General features: G+C 38.2%; 1 protein-coding gene across 1 annotated transcript in view; it reads left to right on the top strand.

The window, feature by feature from the left end:
• The window catches only part of LOC146505728 (contactin-associated protein-like 4), a 90566-nt gene extending 84205 nt beyond the window's left edge, over positions 1-6361 (top strand). Inside the window, exons 23-24 of the mRNA XM_085182479.1 lie at positions 478-549; positions 2715-6361. Coding sequence (XP_085038605.1) covers positions 478-549; positions 2715-2911 — 269 coding nt within the window. The 3' untranslated portion in view covers positions 2912-6361. The remainder of the gene's footprint in view (positions 1-477; positions 550-2714) is intronic.
• Positions 6362-13332: the final 6971 nt, after the last annotated feature.

Here is a 13332-nt window from a genome sequence, read left to right as displayed (position 1 = left end):
AGCCACGGGATTATGTTTCCCATCAGACTCAAATAATTAATATTACTGAAATTCATATCCTAGGCACTTCTCTGTGGGTGATATCTCTCCAACTTCATGATGTGGATGACTCTAATGCTGTTGTGCACTGCAGTAATGGCTAGAAAATGAGGCAATTAATTTGAACCAGGGGTGAGAGTTTGCGTTGTCATATCCTTCCCCTGTGGTCACTCATCTAATCCGCTCTGAAGTCCCACCGTAGATGATTCCCGTTTCCCCCTCTCTGCATTCTCTTTTGAGCATGTCGCAATATCTATTTTTCGCCTCACTAATGGCCATCCTTTGCTTCTTTATTTTTCTTTTTCTCTTATCTATTCTCTGTACTTTATTTCATCATCTTCTTTCTGTTCCCCTGTGATGCTGTGCTGTAAATTCCCTCTCTTCTCTTTCATATTTTCATCCTCCCTGCACCTTTTCTTCTATGTCTCTGTTCTGCAGGCCAGTCTGGATCAGTGGGAACAGGTCAGCCTTTAGTGAATGCCATCAGGAGTGACTCAGCTCTCATCGGAGGTACTGTGGCAGCAACCTGTTTCAATGTGGCTCTGCCATTATCATCAATCATGAGACAGAAACTGTGTACAAAGCCAACGGGGATAATGTGATGTCAAGTCAGTTAATAGACAGCTTCAAACTTGTTCTCCTATCACATCTTTTTTCCTTTATTGGAATTCATTTATACCTTTCTTTTGACACACCTCAGTGCAGAGGAACTGGCAGTGAAATGATGATTAAAACTGAACTGCGTGTTGTGCAAATGAAAGCCCACAGCTGCCTCTCAAACAGCTTGACTGTGTCTGAATACACAAAGGAAAACATGGCTAATTAGAATACAGATTACGTTCGACTCCAAGTACAATTCCTGTCAGTTTTTGTTATTGCTAACATCAGTGTAGATACCTTCTAATAGCTCAAATTGCCCAGGGAGCCTGGAGTAAATGTGGACCCTACAGTACTAATGATGGAGCAAAGCAATTTTGCGTCCTGTGTCTGTTGGGCCACTGACCACTCGCCTTCAGATAGGAGTTTTACTTCATAATGTTTTGTTTCCAGTTTGGGTCTCCGGTGATAATTTATTCCAATTGAAAATAAGACAAAAGCACTCAAGTGTAACCAGTTTAGTTTCCTGAATCTGCTTTCATTTTAGAACAGCAATGAATAGTTTGAGCCTTTTTCAGGAGTTTCCAGAGGTTGTGTGTGTCCTGCATTATGATTTGCATAAAGTAGTCCAGATGGTGGGCATCATAAGTACCATAAGTCTATAACTGGTTTTATTTCAATCTGTAAAGGATTAAGAGAGTTGCAGTTATTTTTACAAGAAGAAATGTAAAGATGTATGCAAACTTGAAGAAACTTTTAATTTCATTTGACAATTAACAGGTGTTAACAATTCATGATGCATAAAACGTTTTTTCTTTTGATCACATATAGTTCTGACATATTTTAAACTGTTGCGGGTATATTTTCAGCGACGTATTATAAAACAATATCTCACCTCCATGTTACACATATCGCTAGGTGTTTCATTATAGGCTGCTGCTCCTTTTTCTCCCAACTCTCTTTCCTTTATTGACAGCTTGTGTACACCATACTTGTGGTTCTGATAAATCACGTAAAGCAAACAAAAGAAAATTATGACATCCTTAGAACAGGCTGATATGTGCTGTGGCTTTCTGTGGAAGTCTTGTGAAAGACAAAAAAATGTACCAATAAGGCCAATTGAAATTTCCTGAAATGTTCAAAATCCACAAACTGCTGGCTTGAGAATTTCACAAGTTTTTCATTAGACATGAAGAAAAAGCAGAAACATAGACTCAAACAGATTGTCTCTACGAACACTGACTTTTAGGAAAAATGCTAGTGTGATACCAAGAAATTATGAACAAGAGTTTTCATTTTTATCAAAGGCAAAAATTTTCAAAATGAATGAATGAATTTCAAAATGACATTTTTAAAACTGTTCCATTAACACTGTTCAGGTGTGTTAATGGAACTGTTCACTGTTCACTTTTTATTTTTATGAGTCAAATCAGAACTTTTTGCTTTTTGATAGTTGCATACCCTGTATTTGCTTTTTTAAGTAAGGCTGCCATTGTCGTATACAGTTTGCATGGAAGAAGTCGACTTGTTTGCAACCACTAAATTTCAAAAAGTCCAACACAAACAAAGACAGTGAATGTCTAACCCTAACTGCTGAAATCAACATGTTTCAAAACGTGCAACTTTGAAGGTGAATGGTCTCCATTTTTGGTCGTGTCTCACTCTTCACAATTTCACCACCGCTTAGAGAGCAGTTGGGAAGTGTTGGCATCTTCAGTATCAACTGTTGGCGACCACAGCAATCTGCTACCAACTACAGCAACTGCAAAGAGGTTTTCAGTGCTGCACTGTCTCTTTGTAGGTAATTTCACTTGGCAACAAGAAGGTCAAGAAATTTCTAATTTTTCCCTAGCGATGAGTGTTTGCCATGAAGTCTCCAACAATTCTCTAGGTCTACAGAACTGGAGCCTAAGCTAAGGGATGTTCCTATTGGCTGCTTTAAGGCACTTTAGTATCAGCTTTTCAGACTGAGAAGTTACATCCACTGTTTATGTGAAGTCTATGGTTGATGTCCTTAACATATACTTATATTGCCTCTGCCATACTGTTATAACTTTGTCCATTTATTTGCTTTGCAGGTGTGATAGCCGTGGTGATCTTTGTGACCGTGTCTGCATTAGCCATAATGGCCCGATTCCTCTACAGGAGGAAATGCACATGTCAGCGCCAGGAAGTAAAAACAGTGAAACCCGAAGACAATCCAGAGTTGCCATTCAGAAGTCGGATCACTTCACAGAACGGTCCCACTGAGAACCAGAAGGAATATTTTATTTAAGTAACGGTTCAACTTGCTTCTGGCCTGGCAGTGTTGGAGCTGAGGGGACAGACAGAGATAGAGATGCCTTGTCAAGCCTCAGTGCTTTACACAACAAACTGAGCCTGACTACTGGCTCAACAAGACAGTAAGACACAGACAGAACCAGAAACTCATGTTCTTTCATTTTGTTTGCTTTGTTTTTGCTTCTATGGTAGTGTTTTTAAACAGACTCTAAAAATGGTCATTTGTCAATATCATCGGTGGAAAAACTGTACATAGAAAATGATGTAAATGTTACAATTCTGACTTTATATCAACCCCTCTTGTGATTATAGAAAGAACAGGACAAGAACAGGAATGATGTTGATAATGAATGTCTGCTGTTTTGTCAGTGAGCTCAGTTCATTTATTTTAATGTTATATTTCATGGTGGGAAAGAAAAGTGTATCTGTTCACAATGAACATGTTTGTGTTCTCTTTTCTTTAACATTATCTGTTATTTATGCTTCTTTCATTGTTACACAAAGCAAAGTATGGCTTGTATTTATTTTCTGAAATCTGTTATCTGAACAAAGGTGGAAAAACCACAGATTGGTAGAAGTTGAGGTACTGATTTAACTTCTTTACTCAAGTAAGTAAAAACCAAAAGGCTTTAGTTATGTAAGGACATTGCTGACTATTTTGGTTCAACGATAGCGGACTAATGTCTTCATTTTCTCTCACGATGTCACTTTTCTCTAGCGCAGGCATGTCTTTGCTTTCCACTCATATTCCCTGCATATATGTTTTTCGTCTTTCATCTCTATCACATCTTTTTATATCACGCATGATAAACACCAGTAATGGATACACCACACTTCATTACTTCCCGCCTCCGGTTCCTATGAATGCATTCCACTTTTTGTCCAAATATCATTTTTTTCCTTTTATTTGAAAGTCAGTTAAGTATGAACATGTTTTTTTATGTATCAACTGGTGCAAACCAAAGGACTATATGAAATATGTATAACATAAATATTATATTTTGAGCCAAGTACCTCCAACCCACTTCCTGGCCAAATAAAAACCCCAAATTTGCTCCTATAAGTTTCACCTTCATTGAAAACAACTTGTTTAGGTTTATAAAGGTTTGGGTTAACAACACAAGAAATACATTGTCCTATGTAAAATATTTTGTCAACCCATCACTCCACCCCAATCTCCTCTTTGTGGAAGGTTAGTGAGATTAGAAAAACCTCATCTAAATTCTTCAGTTTCTCTCATTGTGTTCATTGCTCTTAGCCGGGAATGGTGTGAAAATTAAACGTAGTGAACCGCATACACAGTATATGGTCATGTTTTTGCTGAGAACATTGTAAGTTGTCTTTTTCTATGGTGTATTTTAAGCAAGGACTGGATTTCAGTTTTATTGTATTTTCTCTTTTCATCCCAGATGTCATTAGATTTTATTAGCTGATTCAGCAGCATCTTCGTGTGCAAGTTAAAAATGACCCCTACGAAACCTGACCTTTGAACTGAGGAGAAGTCGTGGAAGTGTGTTTCAATGATGGCACCAAATGCTTGAAGACGATGCAGGGCATGCTGGGAAAACCGACATAGCTTTATCATTCCACTACATGTAGAAGCATGCAGACGGGCCTGGAGGATGTGGATGTAATGAGGAACAGAAGACCAAATAATAATGTCGATTAAATGCAAAACCACTGACTAAAGAGGACACTGAATCGGTTTATATAGTGTGAACTCTTTAGTGAATGTCGTGTTGAGTTGTTTTGAAGAGTACTTTTCAAGGTGGTGTTGATAGGTTTGGTTCTCTTCTAGTAGTGTTTCACTTCTGAACTATAGCAGCACAATCCTTTTTAATCGTACTGAAGGTTTACTGTGGTGTTAGTGAGTTAGAGTGACCTGATGTTAGAGTTTAATTTGTACAGCTATTTTAGTAACAAACACAGTTTTTTGTTCGGTGAATTGAAAATAAATGATCTTTTTTCTGAAGTGGCTTTATCTTTTCTTTCACCTGAATTATAACCCTGCATTTTTATTGCATTATTAACCTTTTTGTTCTGTTACTGAAGCTTTAATTCTTCCGTCACTGACTCTATTAACATGAGCACAGTCTCTGCGAAATGGTACAGAGTAGAGTTGAATCGATGAACATGAGCTTTAGAGCTTGATCAATGAGCGGCTTTTAGTACTTGCAAGACGCTCCATCAATTGAGATTTAGACAGCTAATGTCTGAATCAATTATTTCTCTGTTAAATTAAGTCGAAACAGCAAATTTAATTACCATACATTTACATCTCTGAATGGTAGGCTCTATAAAAGTTAGGTGGGACTTTTTCTTCGCCATGTGACATTTCTAATGGATATGAATATGCATCCGTCTGCAGAGAGGAGATAACTTCACCGTTTGCTGCTTTGTGATGCGTTCAGGTGCAGAAGATGTCAGGCTAATTTATGTCGATGTGCACCTAGCCTCTCTCCGAGCTATAACAATAACACGTGAACACAAAGCTTTGACATGACTGTGCTTCCCACGACTGCTGTCCACCTACTTTGTATGCACTCACACACATACACACACATGCCGTGACAATTCAGGTGACAGCAGCTGGGTGGTTGTCAGCAGGTATTATTTACACGGAGAGACACATCGGTGCCTCTAATAACACCTCATTAGGGAGAACAAGAAAAGGACTTGTTGTAACGACACATGCTGCGGCACTCGGAGGGAAACAAATCAGATCACGAGTCAAGATTATTGTCAGTTTTTTGAGGTAAAGCAAGTTTTCAGCAATGTGTGAATGCGTGACAAGGCTGATGTTATTCTGATTGCTAAAATTAGATTTGATGATTACCTAATGAGATACTGACACCAAAACTGTGAGTTTGGTTTGGTTTGAGAAATTGCTATCGTTTTTGTAAGCCAGCGAAGCAGATGGAATCTGATTTTCTAAGAAGGCGAGGGAAGAAAAACAGAATCGACTATTATTGCATGGTGATGGGAAGACTGTCTAAAAGCTTTTTTTAAGCTTTAATTTACAGTTTTTTACAGCCGCTAGGACACATTTCTCAATACTTAGGTCACTTTTGCAAAACTCTTCACACAATTCTCCTAACTGACCTTCAGCTTGGCAAAGCAGTTCATTTCACATTCAAAATGCACTACAACTACCAAAACACTTTATTCAGGTCTCAAATAAACTCATTCTTCCAGAACACTAGCAAAGGTTGACAACCGACAAACACACTTTGTCACCCACAAAACAATGACCTAAAAAACACTAACAACATGTAGCATTACACAGTGTTTTCTTGTGTAAAACAAGGACACATCTCTGTTTATAATTTCAATATATGTTACTGGAATGAATCAGACATCATGCAGAATTCGTTAATATTTGTTTATGTATTTTTATTTTTTTGCACTAAGTAATCCCAAAATACAAGAATTTGTATACACACCATCCACTGATACACATACAATAGTAATGCTAATCTACTCGGTCTTCTCCATTTGACCACAGGTTCTCATCCACATCACATCTTATGTCATCTAGGGCAATACACCTAGGAAAGAATCTTTTTTAGATTTTTAGATTTAAAATATGTTTCAATAAAATATTGCTGTTGAATTTTGCTGTCTTATTCAGTTTTGCATTATGTTATTGTTTTGACCATAAGTTTAACAGTTTTGAAAACAGTATGTAAGTACATGCAAAATGTCCTGTACGTACAAAGATTTTTGGCAGTTGTTGTGTCTGAGTGAGAAAATAATTCATGAAATTTGAGAGATGTAGTCATTGAATGCATTTTGTGCCAAAACAATTATAACTGATCCTCAGTTTAGCCCACATAGACTTCTGTTGTGCTCACTGTGTGAGGAGTTTTGCAAAAGTGACCTAAGTATTGAGAAATGTGTCCTAGCGTCTGTAAAAAACTGTAATAGGAACAATGTAGTTTAACACTGGTCCAAAGCAGAGCATTGAACTGATGTACTGCACAGAGTTTATAAGTATTGCTTTTTTCCAACTGTGGTCCCCTATTGGGCTTTTGTATACATAGTACACAGATAGAGACCATTGTGATACCAATCATCTCTGATTGGGGTTTTAGGTTTTGTCAAGTCAGCAGTAATCTCCTCAGACACGCTTGGGAAGTACTTAAACTGTAAAAAACATTACAGTATATATACAGTCTGGATTATAGACAGCCATGTGTAATTTGTAAATCTCGTGGGAGTTTACCAATATAAACTCACTTACTTGTGTAAAAATTCACATCATCATAAATACCATCATCACTGACTTTGTGTTTCTGCGTGCATTGTAAACATGAGGGAGAAAAGGGTGTCCACAATGTGCATGCAGGTTTTTGATACTGTAAGAATCTGCTGTTGACAGACTCGAGATCCTGCTGTGACTCGTGTCAGCTGGTGAGCGCTGTTAAAGAAACCTCGCTGACAGCATGCAGACCTCCTGTGCTTGCACACCAACAGTGATGTCATTGGGGTCAGCAGCACGCAGGCCACAGGCGGGACTGCTCAGGCGAGACGGATTTTGTGTGATGATTTTGTGGCTGAGGAAGTCAACGGGGACACAATGAGACAGGGACCACGAGAATCATAGGAACAGCTGTTTCTTCTTTTTCTTTTTTTTAAACCTCCACCAAACTAGTGACCACAGCAGGGTTATTATTCTGTCCTCCCTTCTTTTAACTTCTACTTTTCTGAATTGTGTGATTGCAGCACCCGTGGGACAAATCCCATTGATGTCCATTCTTCATATAAGATACTGACAGAAACATCGCCACAATGCTCAATGCCCGCCTGGGGCGATCGTGGCTCAAGAGTTGGGAGTTCGTCTTGTATTCGGAAGGTTGCTGGTTCGAGCCCCGGCTCCGACAGTCTTGGTCGTTGTGTCCTTGGGCGAGACACTTCACCAGTTGCCTACTGGTGGTGGTCAGAGGGCCCGGTGGCGCCAGTGTCCGGCAGCCTCGCCTCTGTCAGTGCGCCCCAGGGCAGCTGTGGATACACTGTAGCTTGCCATCACCAGTGTGTGAATGGGTGGATGATTGTGTATAGTGTAAAGCGCTTTGGGGTCCTTAGGACCAAGTAAAGCGCTATACAAATACAGACCATTTACAATGTGGCCACTTAAAAGTGGATGTAAAATTAGCGCATGCAAAATTATTTCGTGGTTACAACCTGCAGATCAAAACAGCATCATAACTACCTGCCATTTAGTATTTTTGCATTTGGATCACTTGCGTGCTACAAGCTTATCATTAATCTTTTTTTTTTTTTGCACAACCCACTGTCATTGTTGGTTTTGCACAACCACCATCATTGTTGCACTTTCTATTGCACTGGTATGTCTGCACTGTCTTGTGTGTGTATCGATCTGTTCTGACTGGTGTTGTGTACTGTAACAGTGCACATGTTTGAAATGACAATACAGCCACTTGACTTGACTTGATCTCTTATCATCTTTGGGGCAGAGCATGACGGGTTGTCAGCTAACTGGATGGTAAATGGCTCTTCCAGGCCATATATACTATAATTTGTGTTTAGTGTTGAATAAAATTGAATTAAATTGTTTGGATTGGAAAATGTAGCGTATAGATGTGTGTATAATCCGTATTACAACTGTTTCTTTGTTTTTTAAACACAATTACACTGAGCCTGAAGTATTCAAGGAGCTGCAGTTTGTAGGACCTCAACAACTGGCAGTTCAGTTGAATTTGTGGGGACTGACTCACTTTTGAAGCTTGCCTCAAGTGGCTACTATGTAACTACTGGAATAAGTGTAACCACTTTAGTAGCAGTCCCACGCGTGATTCACCATGTTCAGTATTAAATTGAAGAGCTTGTATTTTGGATGTTTTGCTGATGTAGATGGTGTTTGTTGTCTGTCTCATTTGGCTCTGTAACATTTTTTTCCTCAGTCAATGACTTGTTTTTATTGAGAGTTAATTTAAATGGCCTTTCTGAAAGTCTAACAGCCTTTTATGGTTTATAGAAATGGCCTCAAACTGCAAAGAGTCTTTGGGGAATATCTATGAGATTATTTTATTCGAACATCAGATGCTTAGCTAAACTGAGATAAAACTGAGCTAGGCAGCAATGAAGAATGAATATGCCCAGGGGATGTCACTAATCTGTAACTCCCAAATAACAGCTCTAAAGGACAACTTTTAATCAAAGTGTCTGAAGATGTGACTGACTCTCTTTGTGAGTGAAAAGCATAAGAAATGTTTTTTTCTTTTAAACAAAGTGGATTTAGCCACAAAAAATATTACTTAGAAACAGCTGGTTTCACAGGATTTCTTGTTAAGTGTGACTTGTAAAATTATATATATATATATATATATATATATATATATATATATACACACACATACATATATATAGTAGATTAGGGTGCACTTACTTACTCACTCAAGTTTGTGAGGAAGTGGAGTCCAATGTTTTGTGCAACACGCCCTTTTGTGTGAACCTGAAAAAGAAACTCTGGGTTAAAGAAAGTTGATGACTACCAATGTGATACCACTTAACCATACTATAACCAGAGATTCAGCCAGTTAGCACAAAACTCGGTTTTCTTCATTATGGATGAGATCATTTGTCATTTCATGGACATATTAACAACATCATTGTGAACAAAAACAAAACTATTGGTCCTCATCACTGGCTCTGTCCAAATGGTGTAAAATTTTTTGGAGGAGAACTCAAACTACAGCAATCACACATCTTTGCTGGCTTGGGTTCCTGAAATCTTAAATGAATGCATAAAACTTATCTGTGCTTAAACAGATCCATTTGCAAATGCATTATTCATATTCCCAAGGTAACCCCAAACATTTATGAAATAGCTCAGTTTTTGATTGCTTACTTCATAAAAGCCCCCTTGCTTCTGAGTGGATGAATAGATTGGCCTTTTGCAGAGCTGTTGTGCAAGACAGGTCAGGACTAATTAACATTTCTAAAGATCCTGCTCACCTTTGTTTAAAGATGTTTTAAAATACATTTGCAGAGTTAAATTTTCACAAGCTTCTCCTTGTTTTCTGTTTTTACACAGTACAAACTTAAAGTAAACTCTGATTTGAAGATGTAGCTTCACAACAGCATGTTCAAAGCTCATCCACTTCCACATCACCTGTGGTAGCAACATAGTGAAACTTGGCAAGCAGCTGTAATCAGGTCCGAGTATTTGATCAGCAGCTCTTCAATAAAGAAGACTTTATTGAACAGACTGAATTCTGAAAGCAGTAAAAGCTCAGTTTGAGTTTATACTTTAAAAATGCGGTGCAGTCAGTTCGGAGGTGGTAGACTCAACTTTTGACAAGGAGAATGGAGTTCAGATCTCATCTGACATCAGTATTAAGTTTTGCATTCAGTTCCTATTTAAGATTTCCAAAAGTACTTTGTGTGGTTAGCAAAAGATCTGGTCTGAGTTCAAATACACTCTTTTTACAGAATATAAAACATTCAGAGGCTTTTGTCCCACAGTGAAATGAAAAGCTGATGCACACAAAGATCTATATTCTAGGCGCTGCCATGTGTCTGTGCCTTTTAAAAGTCAGCGCACTGTTGGTCTGTTTGCCCACCCTAAGTGACTTTCTAACTCTGTCGAGTTTAGGACTTTTTCACATCATGTTATGCTTAATTTATGTTACTGAAGTTGTGTCTATTTTCATAGATATTACTCTACACAATGCTTACTACTTTTCATTTCTTTTAATAATTTAATTATTCACTTCACTTTAAATAACACAACCCACTACGTCAAAGCACTTGAAAGTGGGAAGGAAAACCTCCTTTTAACAGACAGAAACCTCAAGCAGAACCAGGCTCAGAGCGGGGTGAAGGGAAAGATGGAAAGAGTACAGACCAAGAGAGACAGGACAAAAGACACAATATACAAGAGATCCCAAGTTTAATAATTACTTATGATTAAATATAGTAGTGAAGCACAAACACACAGGAAGTCAAAAAGAACTGTGTGATGTTTAGGAGCATTTTTTGGATGAACTTGTAATGTTACTAATTATCATTTTATCACTGCCTTCCACAAAAGTAGTCAAGGCACCTCTGCACACGCTTGATTCACTCATTACAGAACCGTCTCACATGACTTTTTGTAACACCGACTAATTGTGTTTTGTGCATCAAGCGTGCGTCTACATATCACATTTTCAGTCACGCAAATATTCAATAAACACCGATAGGAGGTTCAGAGTGACGGTATGCTCGCGAGGGGACGTTCCAGCTCCACCACGGTCACCCACACGCAGTGATTTTCACTCTGCATATAATCGTCTTTGCAGCAGCATCTGTGTTCAAGTTACACCTCTCCATACATATTTATAACCACTCGAGAGACAGCCGGGTTATGTGCTAAGTTTCCTCTCCTCTGCAGTGTAATTATTCAGTCTCGGTGGCTATAATACATCAGTAATGCTGTTTATGGCTCAAGGTCAGGGCCGAATGTCCACAGAGATGAGGCGGTGATGGATTACTGCTTTTCAGAGTCTTGAACTCTGTGGAACAGTGACAGATTTCAGCGAATCAAAAAAGACATTTTTCTCTGAGTCATTTTATTGACGCGTTAGACCTCTCAAAGTAAAACAACCTAAAAGTTTTCCTGTGTGTGCCCTCATTTGTCTTTTACTCAATCGGCTCCATCTAGATAATCAACAATCTGAGCTCACTGTTTTATTTTACATGTCCACCTGAAAGCAAAAAACGCTAAGCTTTGGCAAACACAGTCTGTGCAACCTGTTCTGTTTTAAACACCACAAAGCACAAAGATAATGTGGATAAATGTGTAAAAGGTATATTGTTCGTGGTGCAGGGTGCATTGTGGTGGTGATTGGTGTTTGTGTTGGTTTTAGCATGTGTCTCTTTGCAGATTTGAGCATGATGAACACAGTCAGATTCAGCATGGCGCACTGTTCATGCATTAAAAAAAAGTTCTCTTTGGTTTCACTGAGCTTCTAGTGCTCGTTCTTTTCTTCTTTTTAATTAGTTCTTTATTCTTGAGTCTTTGGTTTTTCATTTGACTTGATGATCAGTCTAGTGATAAAATTGAGTTTTGTAATCTTGTTTTGGTTTATGTTTTTTTTTTTCTCTAAAAAGAAGAGGAAAGAAGACAATGGATGGATGGATGGATGGATGTTTTACTTCCCTCAGTGTTCCTGTCTGTCTTGTCTCTTTGTTTTCATGTTCTAATGCGAGTCTTCTTGTTTCCATACTCCAAGCAGGTGTCTTTTCCATTGCTTCTTGTTTTACTTTGAAGATCAGCCTTCTATGTCTGTCATATGTCTATTATGTGTGCACCTACATGTGTTTATCTTTTTCATCTATTAATATTATTACTATTAATAATAATGTTTTCTTGTTTTTCAATGAGTGCCATGTGGATTGACACTTTTTATTCTGTTGTGCTGGTTACAATGACAATAAAGTTATTCTATTCTATTCTGGTCTATTCTATCTTATATCCTAATTTACCTCCTGTTGTTGTAATCCATGATTCCCTAATTGTTCCCCGTCTGTTAACTGTGTGCACCTGTGCCTAATCGGCTGTCTCCACTTTCCTAATCAGCCCTCTGTGTATATATAGTCCTGTGTTACCCTCACTCTCTGTCAGTGTCTCTTGTGCACAGCTGGTGTCTCACTGCTTGCTGCCCTCTGACATTCTATGACTTTTAGACTTTTGTTACTTTCACATTTTGGTTTTTCCTGCATGATAGATAGCTCAATTTCACTGCAATCTGCAGTGTCCGGCGTTTGGTTCCCTACTCCTGCACTTTATCTGACTAAACCTGTTGGAATTATTTGAAATTATGTGATTATATGATTTTTAAATCACTCTCTCAGAATAGTTTACTCTAATCTGACTAATGTAATCACTGTTTAAATAAAAGTAATTGGCCTAATGTGTCATTTATACTATAATTGTGACTGCAGTGTTTGCCCGAGTTCAGTTTTGTTTCTTTGACCTCTTTTATGAGCTCAACATTTATTACTTTTGTAAATATAACTTTGGGGGGTTAAATAAATGAAAACCCTGTTTTTCTAATAATTCCTGGGACTCCTCCTGTTTTTCAACTCGCTCCATCACATGTGGTCACATTATAAATAGCTGGGATGCTGCTGTTCCCTCACTTTGAGCAGTTTTGCATTGTTGCTGTTTGATGCTACTTGTGCTTTTGTAGAAATAACCCGATTCTTACTTTCTTGGAAGGCTTCCAAGAAACAGGTGACTTTGTCCTGGAAACTGTTTCAGTTGGGATGAGTTGGATTTGATCTGTAACTTCAGCTTGTCACAAGCTTGGATTTATTTCAGTGGTTATCATTTTTGAATGTCAACATTGCTTTTAACATCACAGGACATTTGAGCTGTTGGGCAGGTAGCCTTACAGCAGATACATA

The sequence above is a fragment of the Neolamprologus multifasciatus genome, chromosome 13 (genome assembly GCF_963576455.1).
Source record: "Neolamprologus multifasciatus chromosome 13, fNeoMul1.2, whole genome shotgun sequence".
Lineage (NCBI taxonomy): Eukaryota > Metazoa > Chordata > Actinopteri > Cichliformes > Cichlidae > Neolamprologus > Neolamprologus multifasciatus.
The sequence above is the reverse complement of the archived record's forward strand: the minus strand, read 5'-3'. Positions and strand labels throughout refer to the sequence as shown.